The 21,226-nt window shown below is 40.2% G+C and overlaps 1 protein-coding gene across 1 annotated transcript in view; it reads left to right on the top strand.

The window, feature by feature from the left end:
• The window catches only part of Abcd1 (ATP binding cassette subfamily D), a 397,244-nt gene that overhangs the window by 336,860 nt on the left and 39,158 nt on the right, over positions 1-21,226 (top strand). Inside the window, exon 8 of the mRNA XM_069838061.1 lies at positions 7,417-7,647. Within this exon, the coding sequence (XP_069694162.1) occupies positions 7,417-7,647 (231 nt within the window). The remainder of the gene's footprint in view (positions 1-7,416; positions 7,648-21,226) is intronic.

The following is a 21,226-nucleotide window of genomic DNA, read 5'->3' as shown; positions in this document are numbered from 1 at the left end:
CACTGCTGCTATGCATATCACAGTCTGAGAACTCCTGAATTAGTGTGTCAGCTTCCTATGCTAGGGTAGGGTTACCAGATTATTTTAACGAAATGTAGGAAACAGTGGTTCAAAATGTAGGGCATTACACCATTATGTAGGACATTGTAGATTAATGTAGAAAAATTGAGTATCCAAATCTAAAATGCAAGTAAAAGGTATATCAGGGGTGGTCAGCACAGAGCATGCTGGGGCTAGAATCTCTTACCTGCGGAAAACGCAGTGCACTATGGTGCACTCCGTAGCTGCTAGCGGGTATGCTCTCTATCTCTCCGTGCTGCATGATGGTGCACATGGGACGGCACTGCTTACCCTTTGCACATTTCAGCGAGTGCTGACGACCACTGTTGTATATCATAACTACATTTATTTTTACATTTTCTCAAAATATTTAAACATACAAAGAATAACAACTACGAATGAAACTCAATTATACGTCTCTCAAATATCAATGTTACGCCAAACATCAGGCTTCTTTGAAATATAATCATGACACTCTGCATACATGAAATTTTTAAAATTTAGGTCTCGTGCTAATAATAAATAATAGGTCTATGTCAGCTTTCATTATAAAAATCTCGTTACAAATGTTTCAGTAATTATTATTGTAGTAATATGGCAGCCCACATGGCTCGATTAACACCAAAACATAAAAATTATTATATAAATGAATTATGTTAGGTTACTGTTCAGTCTACACTTATTACTTTTACACAATGAATTATTTCATTGAGTATAAATATATTTTATTTGATTTTATGTCGACTGCTTTCGCCTTACAGCATCATCAGGTCTCATATGAACATAACAGGAACATATTATGAAATATCTGGTTAACAACATACAACATGCATGAATTATAACATTGCGATGAAGACTAGAAACTCTGGTGAATTTTTTTAGAAGCATGAGGCATTTGCACATCATTGTTCAATATGGAAAAACCAGAAATATACAATAGTATGCACAATAGATATGTCTTAAATATTAGATAAAATAGTTAAAATACAATTAAAAAGCAGTTGGAAAAACATATGTCGAATAAATTAATTGAATCGACTTTTGCAAAAAGGACATATGTTACAATTTTGTCAAAATCGGTTTTTTCATGGAAACTGTAACTTAATGGATGGCCACATCGATTGCTGTAAAGTACTTTTTGTTCCATGCCTCATTTCAGTATTATTGTACATTCAGTATCTTGTTATCTGCAAAAAGGTAACTTGTTCTGTATGTGTGTCCTTTTTGTGGAAAATGAAATATTTATTTTTGTCATACTTCTCTGGTATTTCGAAGAAAATTTTAATCTCTCATTTGGAAGGCCGCAAATAGATGTATGTAGTGAGTGTGAAATGTTGGGTGCCAAACTGAGATCTCCACATCTTAATGAAAATGTCAAACGAACAGCAGCAGCAGAGCTCATCATTCATAAATGTTGAGCAAAAAAGTTTTACACAGTCATGAAAGAGAGTGGAAAAAATGAAGATGATGACACTGCTGTTCTTGCCTTCGACTACATGCAGAACGCACCTCTCCCGTTCATTCCAGTGCAGGAGGTTTTCTACTTACATTGGATTTGGTCAAATTTAATGACAATAAACTCATGAATTTTATAAAATATATTATAAAATACTGAATGTAGCCTCAAAAGGCAATATATCGATTAACTATGATAAAAATAATCAATATTGTTCTAAGATATATTCATTATAATAAACGATTATTTTTATTCTTTATTTAACAATATAATTATCTGCAAAAAGGACATATGTCACAATATATTATTTTGTATGTTGGACCAATGGAATAATAATATGAGTAAATTATAACATATATCAGTCACATTTGTAGCTAACTTCATGTAACAAGAATATCAAGTTCCAATTTTAAGTTTCCTACCTGCTATTATGTTTTTCTTGAATATCTCAAAACATTAAATTTGTAACATGTGTCCTTTTTGCAAAAGTCGATTCAATTGTAGTACGTAAGTGTTAAAATTATATGTGTGATATATGCTGACAGTTGTTATCAGTTATCTGATCAGAGATCTAGTGAATATGTATTTCGTAATTATGTGTCCAGCAGTAATAGTTAAGTATAGATGGATAATAACTTGGTCATAATGTTTGTTGGTGGACGTTAGAATTCATAGAAATGTCTGAAACGAGATATGTGTTTCAATTTTACTTTTACTGAATGCAAAGTTGTTAAATGTTAATGTAATATGAAGTTACTTATGGAGATATTTGTTTGTCCATGCTGCAAGATTACGACTAAGCTGTACATGATACATCAAAATTTATCAGGCTATTTACCAAACTATTTATAAAAATTAATAAGATTCGAAATGTTTGCTTCTTCTCCTTTAATATAATTTGTAGTTTGAATAAATTATTGTAACAATAAACATTTTATCTAATATAATTTGCCTTGATATAACCATATAAATATAAATTTTCAATAGATAAAAGGTACAGTACACACAACTTTTGAATTAAATGTGTTCAAACTGATCAAGAATTATTTTAAAAAGTAACAAACAAACAAAACAACTTTATTTACTGCTACTGTTCCTGGTTGCAATATATGACCAAATTCTTTACAAGATTCTCGACTGAGAAGTTTATTCTATTTTCTCTCAAAATACATTTGAAGGATGAAATGGTTATTTGACAGCACATGACGTCATAAGTGCAGATTTCATCACTGCCACTGCAGCAGGTGCTCATGGTAACTGACAATTTTTTTTGTGTGTGTGTGTGTGTGCGTGGCGTGTGCGCGTGCGCGTGCACGTGCATGTGCGCATGTGCGCTACTAGTTGTTCATAAAAAAATTTTGATAAGTGAAACCTATGTAAAGAATCGATTGGTGATAGTATCATTTCCCATAGGGGTACGTGTGGTCAACTTCGAAATTTCAAATGAGAACATGCGTCATAGAAGGTACCATTGGAAACTACTTTTAAAAAGAAACAACTTTTACTGAAACTTTTTTTTTTCTAACTTTTATTGTTTACTCACAAAGCAACAAAAATGTTATCTTCTGAGAAAACCTGTATTTGTTTATGTACGTACACTCTTCATAGTAAGTGTTCAAAATGTACGCCACCCTGTGCTAAACAATGTTTTGATCATCTCATAACATCCGTGATTGCACTTCAGCACAGCTGAGAGACCCAAAGGCTTCTCAGATTCTTTGTTTCATGTCTTCTCTAGTTGTTGAACGCACCTGGTAGAACGTATTTTAATTCTCTCCCACAAGAAGAAGTCATTTGGAGCGAAGTTAGGAGATCGGGCTGGCCAAGTTACTAGTTAATAACTCATCGAGCCCTACGTGAAAAGTGAACCATACAGCCATCGTACTGAAGCTACATCATTAACCGAAGCGCAAGGGGAACATAATGAAGCAACTGGTGCATAATGTTTCGAAGGAAGTGCACATTCTACCATTCAAGTTCTCCTCAAAAAAGTATGGACCTATTACTCGGTGTCTGAGAAGGCCACACCATGTGTTGAAGCTCCACACATGCTTGTAATCCACTTCACATAGCCAGTGTGGATTAACCATAGACCAGTAATGGGCATTGTAGAGATTCACCTGACCATTACTTTTGAAAGTTGCCTCATCAGTCCACAGAATTCTGAACTCAAAATCAGGGTCTGTGTTTGGAAACCAGTTGCAGAAATCGACACTAGTCTGGAAGTCATTTCCTCCAAGTTCATGATGGAGATGAATATGGTATGAATGAAATTTGTTGTCTTTCAGAATTCTAAACACTGCATTATGGTGCAATCCTGAGTCATGGGCAAGCCTTCTTGTGGGGGAGAACTAAAGACATGGTCTACCAGGTGCGTCCAACAACTAGAGAAGACATGAAACAAAGAATTAGGGAAGCCTGTACTGAAGTCCAATAACAGATGTTAGGAGGTGAGCAGAACATTTAGCACAGGGTGGCATACATTTTGAACACTTACTATGAAGAGTGTACGTACATAAACAACATACAGCATTTCTCAGAAGATAACAGTTTCAGTAAAAGTTCTTTCTTTTTAAAAGTAGTTTTCAATGGTAGCCTACCTTCAATGACCCATGTTCTCATTTGAAATTTCGAAGTTGACCACAGGTACCTCTACTTCCGCTTTGTTATGGGAAATGGTACTACTACCAATCAATTCTTTACATAGGTTCTGGTTATCAAAATTTTTTTATGAACAACCAGTATCATATAGTTTTCGAGAAAAAAGGCTGATGCGGGTGGTCTGAAACACCCGGTATATAGTCTGCCTCGGTAGCATAGTTGGTATAGCGCTGGCCTTCTGTGCTCGAGGCTGCGGGTTCGATCCCAACTCAGGTCAGTGGCATTTTAGTGGGCTTAAATGCGACAGGCTCATGTCAGTAGATTTACTGGTATGTAAAAGAACTCCTGCGGGACAAAATTCTGGCACACCGGTGACTCTAATATAACTTCTGCAGTTGCTAGCGTCATTAAATAAACCTAATTTAAATTTATATATATCTGTCTCTCTCCCCCTGTCCCTGCCCCCTCTCGCCTTCTCCCCAACTCTCCCTCTCCCCACCCCCTTCCTCCTCCCTCCCTCTCCCTCTAAATTCACATATATGCCTCCAATGGTCATGATTCGAAAAAGTATTGAATATTGACGAGATTAGGAGTTCAGAAGCAAGGAAAAAAAATAGGTAAAAACCTACAAATCCGGTCCCTAATTATAAGTAACAAATATTAATTAGTAATTAATCTTTTAAGCAAGAATATATGTACTTTTTATCTACAGCCTCTTACCTCACTCGGAAGCAAGTTCCAGTTTGTAGCAACTGAAACTGTATAGGATGGAGAATATAAAGGTGTCTTGTGGCAGAGTATAATGAGCAAATTTTTGCGATGAGACCTGGAACTTAGCCGATGATATACAGATAAATTTTAAAATGAGATTGGTGTAGCAGTGTGTAGAATTTGAAATAAGAGCATAAGAGAATACAAGGCCTGTCGATCACTTAGCCTTAAGACAGTTTGAAAAGACGAGGAAACATGATCATACTTACGAACATTGCAAATGTAACAGTCACATGCATTATGCACACGTTGTACCCTGCTGCTCAAATTTGCATTTAGGTTACTTAATATGACATCGCAGTAGTCGAAGTATGGCATTACGAGTGTTTGTACAAGGATTAATTTTAGATTATCAGGAAGAAAGTAACTTCATTTGCTTTAATGAATGATCGAAAATATTTTTTTGGAAGTGTGATTCTGTACATTCCATTCCAGGTGACAGTCCATATAAATTTCTAGGTTCTGCACAGTCGAGCTGTATGGAATAGTGGTATTATTTACAATTATCTGTGGCAAATTTTGTTTGTCACACTTGGATCTTTGATGTACTATTAAGATAGCCTGCAATTAGCATTTAAATTAAGTCTGTACATTTTCGATCGTAAGGATATGGAATTCAAGTCATCATTTACTTTAGTTATAGCGTAATTTATGTAGTTAGGTCGAGTATGGAGATAGATTTGTATATCATCAGCATAAATATGGTGTCGGCAGTGTGTTAGATTAGAACAAATATCATTAATATAAATAGAGAATAGTAAAGGTTGTAGCACAAAGCCTTGTGGTAAGCCAGTATATTAAGATACTCTTGAGTTTTTTTTTTTTTTTTTTAAGCACTAATCTATAAATGATCATATGGGTTTTAGAACGTTATCAGACTTTTATAATTGTCATCCATACCCCATACATGTGGGGAATGTAACTTATTTTATGATCACTACTTAGATTATTTATATATACAATATATTAATATTTTATTGATTTTATTAGACAATAAGAATTAATTTTGGAACATACACCAATTTGACTTCCTCATTACACAAAATAGTGAGAGAAATTAATTGTGATATTGAAAAACAGATTTGAGTTCCAAGATTTTCATAGAAATACACGTTCCAGCATTCCTGGTACCAAAAAGAAATTATTCTGGGCATATTGTCTGTGTAGAGCAATTTCTCAATGCAGCAGTTCCCAAACTTCAATGACATGCAACTCACCAAAATCTTCGAGATTTTTCACGACCCACATTATACTTGAGATTTTCATTCATTCAGTGTTCTGGCCAAGGGCAGGTCTTTCACTGCGAACTTAAACCCATAAAATTTTACTCAATTGGAATTTAACATTCGTTTGTTATTATTTCATTTCCTACACATTAAAATTAATATAATAGTGAGTTACTTATTGACTTAACATAATATTATTAAGTATTACTATTAAAAAAAAAGTAATACATAGAATTCGATATAGATGTTTTGTGAATGTTGTACAAAACTTAAAACATCACCAAGATGTAAATTAAAAATAAATAACAGTGTGATCTGTGACACTGTTTGCTTTCAATCAGGAAGTCTACTGTATATCAGGTTTGAAGGGTATAAGTCTCAATCTCAAATCACTTTCTTTTGACATTCATTTGTATAATTATTTTTCAAATACACCAAGGATGAAAAGACATGTTCACATAGATATTTTGTTGAAGAACCCATCACGTACCTCAAAGTAATTTTTTATATTTTTCGATATTCACTTCTCAATTTAATCCAAAACGAAACTGAACTAGTCTTATGAAATGCTGGTTTTAGTTGAGAATTGACATGAGAGCTCTATCAAGGAATCTTTCTGTGTTTATGTTAGATTCACTTTTTTAAGTTATCTTCTACAAAAGGATTTTTTATCCATTGTTTCCCCTTGGCTATCAAAGGAAAGTAGTGTCTGAGGCATGAGGCTAAGGATTAAGGTTTCAATATGCTCTTTGATAGATTTTGAGGCATCTGCATCACCTATCATTCTATATGGGTCGAAGATGTCATTTATTACCGGAAATGCATCAGTGCCAAATATTGCTTCCTTCCTTTTGTTAATACTTTTCACTTCATGAGTCATTGCAGTTCAAAACATACTATTTTATTATAGTTTTAGCTGTCAAAAAATAGTGTCAGACATTCACTGTCATCCAGTATTCAAACTGACTAATCAGTATGTGTAAACCAACCAAGTTTCTATACTTAACACTGTAGGTTAATATTACTGCACTTGATTTGTGGTTGCCATTTCCTCGCAACCCACCAAAATTTATCTGCAACCTACATTTTAGGAACTGCTGTCCTAATGTGGAATTCAGTTCTGCAAGACAGTTTATCCGGATATTATGAACATTTTGGTCAAAATTAATAAATTTATTGATTCTAACACGAAGCTTTTTTTCTTTTTATATACTTAATTTCTTTTAAATTAACTTTATAAACAATTTTTGATACTAATATTTTAGAATGTTAATGTGACATTTCATATCTTGTGTCCTACAGACCATACATGTCACTGGGATCACTAGCTGATCAGGTGATCTATCCAGATACTGAAGCTGATATGAGGAGGAAGGGCATGACACTAGGACATTTGGAGCGTTGCCTGAGTCTAGTATATCTTGACCACATCGTCGAACGTGAAGGTGGATGGCATGTTTCCACAGACTGGAAGGATGTGCTTTCTGGTGGTGAGAAGCAGCGTATGGCAATGGCTAGACTCTTCTATCACAGGTTTGTTGTTTTGATATTTTGTGTTGTGTTTCTCTAAACTGTGTTTATTTCACGTAACAGTGAGATATGTTGCACTTATTCCCGAAATTCCAGACATGATATTCATTAATGGGATAGTAATAGTGAAGGTATTGGCAGTACATTGGTAGAATGATTACAGGGCAATCTGTAATAATTTTAAGGGAAAAAGAAAGTGATCAGAAGTTCTAATTAAAAGGAACTGCAATCACGTTCATGTTCTTTTAACTGAAATAGCATGTGTTAGTTCTTTCTTCTTGCTTAGTACAGCATCTGTTGTTTAAAGGAGTCAGAATAGAACCAGAATATGTTTGGTTGGTTGGTTGGTTTCTAATGACTGACGTTGAATTTTACTCAATTTACCGTCTTGTTTTCTAATACAAACTAGTCATGTAAATGTGGTGGTCTCCACGTAAAATAACAAGAGAAACAAGGCAAGATGCAAAGCAAAACAATATAAACAAAAAACTGCACTTATCAATACAAAGACTCAGAATATTCCCAGAAAGAGTAGCAATACAGAATGTTCTCCAGGCTTAATGATTTACTAAAATTCCTGTGATATCAAATGACTAGAAGCATGAAAGTGTCGCAGTTGCTATAAACGCTATAAAAATAAGTGTCCCTTTTGTTCCTTTTTTCAGTGTTCTTTATATTTCATCATAATTCCAATCGTTTAAACCCACTTTCATTATTGTGAATTGGTGCTATAGATAGATATTACTGTGATAAATTGTATTTTTAGCGAAATAAGAGCGATTTAGAAGAATGCGCGATCTTTTTAATGTCAATTGGAATAAATTTTGCAGATTTTGTTCATTCTTAAGGCACAGCCAGAAACTTAATTCCTGTGGGGTCTGGCATACTGGCATGCCGAATATTGATCTTTATTTTCGTCTGCTCAGAGGAAGTTTGACTGCCTGCATTGCATTGTCTGGTGGTTAGCATGCCGGCTTCTAGATCTGGAAGTTCCAGGTTCGATTCCTGGGTTCAGCACTCAGGGAATTTTCCTTGAAGAATCTTTGGTGTTTAAAGTCTGGAAATTTATATGAATGTTAGTGTAATTGTGATTGTGCCGGGTTATTAATTAACAAATTTCCAAATAAAGCACAATATATCAGGAACCTAATCAAACTTTTCAATGTCACATTGTTGACAAGTATCGACATCTGTGAGCTCAACCAGAAAGCACTAGGAGATGCCAGAGAGTTAAAATTGAATTAATTAAAATCACAGAGCATGTTGAGGGCAACACCAGCTCTTTGTAATATTTCGATTGTTGATTTTTAAATTATAATAATTGCTGGTTACCGTTGAATTTAAACACGAAAGTTCATTCAGAGACCTTGGTGAGACCAGTGCTCTGTTATGATGGTGAGGCATGGACATTAAGGAAGAAAGACGAAAGCAGAATAAGCTAATGAAATTAAATTTATGGATACACAGCAGGATATACCAAATGGGAACATAAACATAATGAGGATGTAATGGAAGAATTACAATTAGAACCTGTAATTCATCACTTACAACTTTATGAGAACAAATGGATAAATCATTTGCATTGATGCATACAAATAGAATCCCAAAAGTCATGTTTCACTATCGTCAAAATGGGAAAAGATCTAGGTCGTCCAGTGAAATGCTAGGTTGAAAATTCAACTGTGAGATCATAACAGGCCTTAGGGCATAATGCTTGAAGGAAAGAAGACCATTCAGTGTTATACTGTTACAGCAAAGTGGACTATAAAATGATATTTTTGTAAATATTTTTGCTATAAATACTAAAAAATGAATGCTATAATTTCACACTTCCTTAAATTTAAAAGTGATTACATTCCCGCCATGAGACTCAAGATCACTGGTTTAATGCCAATAGAGCCCTTAATGTGGGCTTCATTCAAAGGGAAAATAAAGCCATGTATCCAATGTCATATTTAAGGCAAGTGAATGAATCCTGTAAAGCAACTAAATCACGTCGTATAGAATATTAATACAAAATATAAACTATAGAAAACATTAATAAGATCTTTAGTGTTATATGGTTGTAAACCTGGGCTATAAATGGAAACAATGATAATAAACTGAGAATTTTTAGAGGAAATATTTAAGAAGGGTATATGGTCCAGTAAATGACAATGGTAATATGAGAGCAAGATACAATCATGAATTGTATTTTACATTTGGTAAAATTGGCATTATAAATGAAGTCAAAGCAGGAAGAGTCAGATGGCTGGGATATGTCATGTGGAAGGATGGAAATGATCCTTGTAAAACACAAACCCTCACCAACGCATATGGAACCAGAAGAGTTGGGCTTTCCCCACTAGAATGGTTAGGAGAGGTAAAGGAAGACCTTAAATCTGTATGTGTCAAAAGGACGGAAATGGGCAATGCTGGAGAGAGATGAATGGAGAAAGAAATGTCTAGGAGTCAAAGCCGGAAACAGAGAGTAGAACCAGAAAAAGAATAAAAAGAAGAACAAATCTGTTTCTGAATGAGAGAATTCCAAGCGAGGTTCACTTGTTTTTTTCGTTCTTGCCAGGTTAAATAAAGCCATTATTATTATTATTATTATTATTATTATTATTATTATTATTATTATTATTATTAAAATTGAATTTTACTGGTCATTCTATTCAATTGGCTCACTGTCATTGGGGTTAATGAATTTTGCCTTCCAGTTACCATCATTCAACGTCATCATTGTAGCAAATTTCAGTGAACATCTTTGTTGAATCATCTGATTGCGTTGGAAAACAATGACAACAGTAACAACCTGCAAAGTAAATGCTGTATTGTAATAATATAACCCAATAAATAGAAATAAAACCGCGGCCATTTTGAGTACTTTGTGTATTTGTTCAGTAAGTAGCAGAAAGGAAAGAGACAAATGTGATGTTACCTGATATGCTGGGTTACCAAACTTACTAACAGAAAACATTCTTGGATACACTAATTGCCCGCTGTGCTGGTATGAAAAATTCCTGGATGACAGATATGAAAACAGGCAAATTTGTACTTCAATGTAGGCATCATGAATCTGTCAATTATTAAGAATTGGTGGAAAAGTTATCCATCCAATAGATTTGGTACCGTACAAGAGCCTAGAGATAACTGTTTCTTTGTCTCTGTCACACACACATATGCACAAACATACCCATATTGCAACCTTAAAATAATACTGGCATAATTACCAAAAGTTAGAACTAACTTTTTGACTAAATATAAAATAAACATTTGGAATTTGTATGAAAAATTAGGTTACCCAAGTATCAGTTTCATTCTTTTAATGAAAAATAAGCACTTTGAAGCTTATCGACCTACTGGTACTTATTTTTCTTTATTCAACAAGACGTGAATTAAACAATAATTCATGGTAGTTACGACAGTTTACTTCTACACAGGCAATCCAAAAATGACTTACAATAAAATGTTATACAATTATTGTATCTTTTATTCATATCCACTGTAACTTTTTACCTATGTGCATCAGTACACAGTTATACAAAAATAACTCAAAGTTTTCCAAAATTGGCTTCCAGTTACTGAATTTTCTGAAATTATTGCGGTATCTAAATCTCTGAATTAAAATGACAATGAAAGAGATTAATTAAATGTAGAAAATAAAACCTGTTTTCTATTAACACACTTTTAGGTATATTAAAAGTAAAGAACATATTTTACATCTGCATAAAACAAAACAGAACCTATTCACTCTCCAGTATTTCAGTGGTATTATTTGAGACTACACCTCGTTTTTCGAATGGCACCTCGTGACAATTCATGGCGAATTCTTAGTGTTAAAGGCCTGCCATCTCTGTACAGTGACGATATGATATGATATGATATGATATGATATGATATGATATGATATGATATGATATGATATGATATGATATGATATATGGTATGATATGATATGATATTGTGAACTTTATTAGTAACAACAATGTAATTTATTCGTCACAACAATAATTCCTTTCTACAATTCACCTTAAACGCTTTCGCCAACAATTGGATCTTCACTCAACAAAGTATTCGTTATAGCACTCCACCGACGACAATGACAATTTTCTTGGACTAGTACGAACAACAATGAACTGTTAATCTTAACTAATATTTACAAAGCACTATTTATAAATCAGAACTACCCGTTCTCAGTTCACAGTTCTTCTATCTCAGTCACTCGAGGTCACAGTATCTCGAACCACAGACCTTCAGAGACAGTTCACTGTACTCGAACTCGGGTCCCTCCAACTGCGGTCCACTGCACTCGAACTCAGGTCCCTCCAACTGCGGTCCACTGCACTCGAACTCTGGCCTTCGGATGCTGACGCAGATGCGGACGCACACTCGAGTCGAACTCCGGCACACAAGTCTGGCTTGCTTGCTCTGGCTTACTCACTGACTGAATAACTGAAAACTCTGCTGTTGTTCCTTCGCGACCGTAATTTATAACCACAGCGACGTAGCCTCGAAAATTCGCGAGTCTTCCACTTCGACGGATTTCTGGAATAGTCGGGAAGGTCGTTCCACATTCACTGCGTTAAGTAGCAGCTGCGCGCGCAGCCTCCCCTCGCGTGTAGGCCCCTTTCCCCTTTCCCCGTGAAGCCCGGGCGCCATCCCAAAGTGCTCCGCGCGATCTTCTCTCTTGCGGGACGCTGGTCGTGAGTTCGAATCTCACGTCGCTGTCACATTGCTCCCTCCTTAGGGCTGCTCGTCCCGGGCAGTCCCTTCGTAGGCTGCTAATCGGTCCAGATGCACCACCATCATCTTCCCTCGAGGTTGTCGCTGGATGCGGTACACCACGTCGTTGATCCGGGTCACCACGCGGTATGGTCCATCCCAGGCACGCTGCAGCTTTGGTGATTTCCCTTTGGTCCTGGTAGGTCGATACAGCCACACCAGGTCGCCCTCCTGGAATCCTGCAGAGTTGGCTAATCTGTCGTAGCGCACCTTCATCCTGTCGCTGGCCATCTTGAGGTGCTCTCTGGCCAGTTGGTGAACTCCATTCAACTTCTCGGTGAGTTCTACCACATAGTCAGTTGCTGGCTGGTCGGCGCTGGGTGGCGTGCCAAACAGCAGATCACAGGGCAGGCGCAGCTCTCTCCCGAAGACCATGTTTGCCGGTGTCATCCCTGTTGTATCGTGGACCGAAGCTCTGTAGGCCAAGAGGAACAGTGGGACTCTGGCATCCCAGTCTCGTTGATGGTTGGACACCACCTTCCGCAGATGCTCTTCCAAGGTTTTGATGTAGCGTTCCACCATACCATCGGACTGTGGGTGGAGGGGAGTGGTCCTGGTTTTATGCACCCCCAGACGCTCGAACAATTCTCCCATCAGGTTGGATTCGAAGTTGCGCCCCTGATCGCTATGCAATTCCCGGGGCACCCCGAATCGGCAGATGAAGTTGTCAAGCAGCGCATCGGCCACCGTCGAAGCCTCTTGGTTGGGAATCGCGTACACCTCTGGCCATTTTGTGAAGTAATCCATGGCGACTAGCAGGTAGCGGTTCCCGCGATCCGTGACCGGGAACGGTCCAGCAACGTCGATGGCGATCCTCTCAAAAGGAGCTCCCACGTTGTACTGCTGCATGGCTCCCCTGCTGCGGGTCCTTGGTCCGCGACTGGCTGCACAGGTGTCGCATCTTCGGCAGCATTGTTCCGTGTCGGTTCTCTGATGCAACCAATAGAACCTCTGCCTTAACTTGTCCAGCGTCCTGTTGGCTCCCAGGTGGCCTCCAGTCACTCCAGCATGAGTCTCCTCCAGCACTTACTTCACCTTGCTCCTGGGCAGGACAAGTTGTTCTATGCGAGTCCTTCCATCGGCCGACTCCCAAATCCTCTTCAGGATACCGTCCTTGACAGTGAAGGATTCCCACTGGGCCCAGTAGCTCTTGTAAGTGGTGCTACGGTTGGCGATATCGGCCCATACTGGTCTCTGGCCGGACTCCACATCACGTAGTAGCTGTCCAATGTTTGGATCCTCCAGCTGCTCCCTCCTTATGGCTGCGTTATCCCATCCTGGGCTCGGCTGGGCGGCAATTGCTCGGATTGCGTGGGCGCCATCCCGCTCTTCTACTTTCAGGCAGTGTTTGGAGCCATCCGGGCACGGACGTCGTGATAGGGCATCAGCGTTGGAATGTTTCTTCCCTTGTCGGTGTTCAGAGGTGAAGTTGTACTCCTGCAGACGTTGAACCCAACGGGCGGTCTGCCCCTCCAGATTCTTGAAGCCCAATAGCCAGGTGAGTGCAGAATGGTCTGTCCTCAGATGGAACTCCTGGCCATACAAATATTTGTGGAAATGCTTCAGGGCTTCCACAATGGCAAGAAGTTCTCTACGCGTCACGCAGTAGTTTCTCTCAGCCTTGGACAATGTTCGGCTGAAGTAGGCAATCACCCTCTCTTGCCTGTCCTGTTCCTCAGAGAGTACTCCGCCGATGCCTACGTTGCTAGCGTCCGTGTCGAGCGTGAACTTCCTTCCAGGGATGGGATATCCCAGTACAGGAGCAGTGCAGAGCGCCTCTTTCAGCGACTGGAAGGATGACTCTGCCTCGTCTGTCCACTGGAATTGTCGTTTCTCCTCGGTCAGCTGGGTTAGAGGCTTAGCGATGTTGGCGTACCCAGCTACGAACCTTCTGTAATAAGTGCAGAGGCCGAGAAAGCGGCGCAGCTCCTGCTTGTCCCTCGGTCTCGGCCATCCTCTGACAGCTTGTAGCTTCTCCGGGTCCGTGGCCACTCCGTTGGTTCCTACTACGTGCCCCAACTAGTTGACCTTCTTCTGGAATAGATGACATTTCTTCGGGTTCAACTTCAGTCTGGCTTGTCGCAGTCTCTCGAACACTTTCCTCAGGTTCAACAGCTGTTCGCCGAAAGTCTTGCCCACCACGATGACGTCATCAAGGTACAGCAAACAGGTGTCGTATGTCAGGCCTCTCATTACGGATTCCATTAGTCTCTGGAATGTAGCCGGGGCGTTGCAGAGGCCGAGCGGCATAACGGTGAACTGCCATATTCCCTGGCCTGTAGAGAATGCCGTTTTCTCCTTATCCTCCGGATGTAGCGCCACCTGCCAGTATCCTGACTTGAGATCCAACGTCGAGAACCACTCTGCTGCGGCCAGGTTGTCCAAGGTGTCGTCAATTCGTGGAAGGGGAAAGCAGTCTTTCCTGGTGACGTCATTCAGTCTTCTGTAGTCCACGCAGCAACGCAGGTCCCCATTCTTCTTCACCTGCACCACAGGTGATGACCAAGGGCTGTCGGATTCCTCGATGACCCCTCTTGCTTTCATGCCCTCCAGTTGGCTGTCAATCTCCCTCTGTTTAGCTAGAGGAACGCGTCGAGGAGGCTGTCTGATTGGGCGAGCATTTCCGGTGTCGATGCGGTGCTGAACTTTCTCCGTTCTCCCGTAGTCATTTTCAGACAGACTGAACACGTCCTGAAATTCTGTCAGTAGATCGTGGACTTGTCTTCTTTCTCTTTTGCTTAAATTCGCCGGCAATTCTCGAGCCAGCTCTTTCAGTGATGGGTCTAGATCTGGATGTGGTCGGTGACACTTCTCGTTTTCTGCCAGCGACGTCACAGACACCACCGGCTCGACGTTACCTAGTACAGTTCCACTAGGCACCTCCTTGTCCCGATTGGTGACATTCAGGACCCTCACCGGTACCACCTTCTGATTCGGGAGTAGGGATCTGGCCACATAAATCCCATCTATCGGAGATGTTTGCGAATCGAGGAGCAGGTTTCTCTTAGGTTGTCCGTCCAGTCTTGCCGTCACCACCATCTCGCAGCCTGCTGGGATTGTCACTTGATTCTCCAAGTTGAGTCTGCTGGCCATGGGTTGGTCTTCGACGTCCCTCAGGAACACTTCATCCTGACCAAAACGGAGGATACGGCGCCGGACGTCCACCGTTGCATCGAAGATCCGCATGGCGTCGAGTCCCAGGATGACGTCTTCAGTGATGTTGGCGACGAACACCCACATCTCCAGTCTCCTCTTTCCCAAGGTCAAGTCCAGGAAAACCTCTTTTTGGATGGGCAGGTTCTCGCCTGAGGCAGTACGTAGCTCATACCGGCGCAGCGGCGTCCTCCCAGGTAGTCCACGCACGACTTCCGGTCTGGCGATAGTGAGCGACGCCCCTGTGTCTACCAGTACTCTGCATGGGCGGCCTCTTATCCATCCGTCAGCAATCAGCCCATCGTCGCATCTTCTGTTAACCGTCTTCAAGATCAGCCGAGGGGATGGTGATGACGGCGCCGACGTGCCCCTCATCGCATCGGCCCCTTTTAGTTTTCCTGTTTGTGTCGAGATCGGTCACAGTCCCTCCTCAGGTGTCCAGGCTCGCCGCAGGACCAGCAGGTGGGCACTCCTCGTCTTCGTCGCTCGGGTGATTTCGGTTGACGTTCCTCGACGTCGGCCGCCGCGACGCTCCTAATCCGGTGCGATGCCGAGACGTTCGCCGTCAACTTGGCTGCCTCCTTCCTGAGGGCCGCCGCCAGAGCTGCATTGATGGTGCGATGCTCTGCCAAGAGTAGCTGTTGCTTTATTTCCGGGTCTCGAACTCCGCTGCCGAAGGTGTAGGCCGCCTCTCCAGCGATGAAGTCATTAGGTAGGCCCCTGAGCGCCTTATGGGCCAGTTGTTCCACCGCCATCGCGAATTCTTGGAGGGACTCGCCTGACTGTTGGACCCTCGTTTTCAGTTGGGTCCTGAACGCTGCCGCAAGTTGATGGTCACCATAACGTCCCTCCAAGGCCGCCATTATCTCAGCGGCTGTCCCATCTTCTGGAACGCTGTGAAGAATCTCCGACGCCTGTCCCTGAAGCGCGGCCAGCAGCTGAGTAGTTTTCTCTTCTGGCGTCCACCCATTGTGCTCTGCGATGGCCTCGAACTGGCGACGGAATATCGCCCAAGACGTCGTACCGTCGAACTTCGGCGTCTTGACGTTGTGATGTCTGGCTGAAGCCGATGGTTCCGCAGGGGCACTATATGGAGTCCTCAACTCTGTGGCCGCTTCTTGCATGGCACGTCGAACCTCCTCGGCAACTATCTGTTTATGTTCTCTAGCCTGGCGATCCACCAACGCGAGAATGTGCTTGTTTTCCTCAGCGTGTTTATCCATCATCTCACTCGTCTTGTCCAGCAACTCGGTCGTCTGCTCTTGACGACGCTCGAGATCACGGATTTTGCCATCGAAATGGTCTACCTCCTGTCTCAATTCGGTTATTGTCTCGTTTATAGTTGTAAAATTCTTGTTTAGGTTGTCAAGATCGGCTTTGAGTTCGTCTTTCACGATGGCGACAATTCCATCTACGTGGGCCGAAACGCTTTCAATTTGCGAAGTGACGTCATCTTTCACTCCGCTTATGTCGCCTTTCACTCCGCTTATGTCGCCTTTCACTCCGCTTATGTCGCCTTTCACTTCACTTATGTCACTTTTCATCTCCGTTTTCACTTCACTTATGTCGTTCTTGACCTCACTGATATCGTTCTTCATTTCTGCTTTTACGTCACTTATGTCCTTTTTCATTTCAGCTTTCATTTCCGCGATGGCTTGCAGGATCTGCTGTAGGTTCTCCATTGTCGATAATATCCCACTTCTGACACCAATGTGAACTTTATTAGTAACAACAATGTAATTTATTCGTCACAACAATAATTCCTTTCTACAATTCACCTTAAACGCTCTCGTCAACAATTGGATCTTCACTCAACAAAGTATTCGTTATAGCACTCCACCGACGACAATGACAATTTGCTTGGACTAGTACGAACAACAATGAACTGTTAATCTTAACTAATATTTACAAAGCACTATTTATAAATCAGAACTACCCGTTCTCAGTTCACAGTTCTTCTATCTCAGTCACTCGAGTTCACAGTATCTCGAACCACAGACCTTCAGAGACAGTTCACTGTACTCGAACTCGGGTCCCTCCAACTGCGGTCCACTGCACTCGAACTCAGGTCCCTCCAACTGCGGTCCACTGCACTCGAACTCAGGCCTTCGGATGCTGACGCAGATGCGGACGCACACTCGAGTCGAACTCCGGCACACAAGTCTGGCTTGCTTGCTCTGGCTTACTCACTGACTGAATAACTGAAAACTCTGCTGTCGTTCCTTCGCGACCGTAATTTATAACCACAGCGACGTAGCCTCGAAAATTTGCGAGTCTTCCACTTCGACGGATTTCTGGAATAGTCGGGAAGGTCGTTCCACATTCACTGCGTTAAGTAGCAGCTGCGCGCGCAGCCTCCCCTCGCGTGTAGGCCCCTTTCCCCTTTCCCCGTGAAGCCCGCGCGCCATCCCAAAGTGCTCCGCGCGATCTTCTCTCTTGCGGGACGCTGGTCGTGAGTTCGAATCTCACGTCGCTGTCACAATATGATATGATATGATATGATATGATATGATATGATATGATATGATATGATATGATATGATATGATATGATATGATATGATATGATATGATATGATATGATATGATATGATATGATATATTTGGTCACAGTACTTCTTTACATATAATGGTGTACCTCATATTTCTGTATCCGGTGCCACCATTAACATATTACAGTAACACATTATTTGCAGTACACATCTACACAAATACTCCCAATTACACTATGTACCTTTTTTATTACTTGTTCAATCTCCCCTTCAGTATTTCTCCTACATTTCATTTGCTATTCTCTGTTTGTTCATTAATCCTAATATCTAAAATTATATACGCCTTTCAAACCCTCTTTTTCCTCTAGCTACTATTCACTAAAATTTCAATTTCACTTATTCTCTATAAATTATCATTTTGAATTATTCATTTGTTCTTTGACCTTTTCTCCTATCTTTCTCTTATATTCATATACTGTTCCAACGTTCAAATGTTAGTACTAATTTTATGCTGTCACTTGTTCATTTCTCTTAACCCTTTTTCACTATTTTCACTCATTCCTATTTGCGCTCATTTTCACTTTCTCACTATTCCACTTACACCTAATCCTTTCACACTACTCTCACTTCCTATAAATACTACACATCAGCTTATACACTTTCTCTCTCCCCTATACTTCTCGATTATTTATAATTACAATTTCCCTTTACTAGCACTTTTTGATCACATCCCCACATTTTTTAATCATATCTAATACCATTGCTATATCCTCAGCTGTCGCTGGTTCTGACCTTTCTTTACTGTTCGTCTCTGCTTTATTTCTATCTCTGTCTTTCTATTACTTTCTTCTTCTTCTTCTTCTTCTTCTTCTATTCCCCTTTTATTTCCCCCTCCCCACGCTTTCACTTTCACATCCTAGATTTCCACTTACACTTGCACCCTTAATCTTTTCACTACTTTCTTCCCTATCACTTCCTGACTCTTGGTTTCTCTTTTTATCCCCACTCGCCTTTTTTCTAGCACCCGTGTTTCTTGTTCCGTTATTGTCAGCATTCCTTCTGGAGTGCGCTAACCTTACCGCCATCGTATGGAGACTAGGAATCCGCTTACGCTGCATAATCACGTTATACAGTGACAATATGTCTATTTCTTTTTCACCTGAGATACAAGTCTGCTGGACTGATAAACATTGCCTCATTAGATCTTCGACCTCTTTCTCGTCGCCTAAGATCAGTGCTATAAAGTAGTCAATTTCTGTAGTGTAAAATACACCATATCCTGCTTAGAGGGATCGAGAAATAAATGCTCACTATTTAAAATCAGGTGAAGATATCGTGATTTACAGCTGACAAGATGCAGAAACTGTCCAAGTTTATGGAGCAATTGTTTAAAAAACAGTTGCATGTTCATGCGGATGCGCACTAACATTTATCTTGGAAACAAGCCTGGCGCCATTCAGTAGAACATTCCGTTATTGGACCATTCTTCTTCATCGAGGCAACAGTCACAAGGAATGTGTATCTGGACATGTTGCAGAACTTTTGTTGTTGATCAACTCCTTCCAAAATCGATTTTTCAGCAACATGGGGCTCCACCCCATTGCTATGGAGCAGTGTGTGGCTTCTTGAATGCAAACTTTCCCAATAGGTTGATTGGAAGAGGAGAACCCTTGCCTGGCCACCTACGTAGATCAACCGACTTGACGCCCATTGACCTTCTTCTGGGGCTTTGTGACAAGTGTTGTGTACCAACGTGATACAGTTGACACTTTGGAAAAACTGAGACAATGCATTATAAATGCAGCTGTGCTAATCACCCCTCAAATATTATGGAATACTTGGCAGAAGGTTGAGTACTTTTAGATGTCTTCAGGGTAGCTCGAGGCGCACACATCGAGTTTCACTGACCATTTTCCGAAACTCGGAGAATGTTTACATCAACTTATCAAAAAATGATTTTATAAAACCATTATTTATACTTTAAATTAGCACTTATTTCAGCCACCGGCGTAGCTTGGTCAGTTAAGGTGCTTTCCTGCTGATCTGGAGTTGCACTCAGGCGTGGGTTCGATTTCCACTTGGGCTGATTACCTGGTTGGGTTTTTCTGAGGTTTTCCCCAGCCATAAGGCAATTGTCAGGTAATCTACAGCGAATCCTCTGCCTCATCTCGCCAAATATATCGCTATAACCAGTTCTATCGACGCTAAATAATCTCGTAGTTGATACAGAGTCATTAAATAACCAAGTAAAAAATATATATATAACACTTATTTCTCGATCCCTCTAAGCAGGACATGGTGTACTGTGAATTTGTAGTCGTTTACGACTTTTAGCATTTGAATTTCATGCTGTAATATAGTCTCTGATTTCATTAACAGTGAAATTCCTTCCAATTTCCACAGAAAATTGTTTAAAATCTTGGAATTCATTATAATTTAATTCTTTTGTTTTATATGTTGTTCCAGACTTCTTTGCACATTGTGCTATGCCAATCCATTGAGATGGTACATACAGGGCCGTTTTTAAGACCATCTTTATTTGGTTACTACAACAAATGTAAACATTTTCACATAATGTGCAAATAATAAGAGTGTAGTTGCTGACATACGACAGTCTTTGTATTTGTAAAGTCAAACCTTATAAAAAGTGAGAAATGTTGTATGAGTCCTGCAGACTTTGCTCTTGAACTTAGAGATACGACAGTTCTACTGTTTGATAGAGGATTAAATAAGATTACAAAACTCTCTGTAACACAAAATTCAATTTTTAGAAGTTATGGCAGTATTATTCTAGAGGTGCGATATGCACACTTACATACACACTCTTCCTCATATATTCTCTCTTTCACATACCCTCAGTAGCTCTCTCTTACTATCTGTATATATTTTCATTATGTTCACAATCTTAATGCTTATTCATGTAAGAAATTTAAATCCTTCCTTCTGCTCGTTTTTAACGTCTCATGAATATCTGTAACAACTCTTTGTCTGATAGACATGACAGAAACTTTGTTTTGGGCGTATTCTGTTGAATAGTGCATATTAAATTAAATATTTTATTTTATACAAGCTTCTTCTTCTAGTGCTCTGACCAGTTGACTGTCACTGGTTATCATGTTGGCTACCATATTAGCTTTTGTAACTTTATTTACAGTTGCTTGTGTTGTGCCC

The sequence above is a fragment of the Periplaneta americana genome, chromosome 10 (assembly GCF_040183065.1).
Source record: "Periplaneta americana isolate PAMFEO1 chromosome 10, P.americana_PAMFEO1_priV1, whole genome shotgun sequence".
Taxonomy (NCBI): domain Eukaryota; kingdom Metazoa; phylum Arthropoda; class Insecta; order Blattodea; family Blattidae; genus Periplaneta; species Periplaneta americana.
The sequence above is the reverse complement of the archived record's forward strand: the minus strand, read 5'-3'. Positions and strand labels throughout refer to the sequence as shown.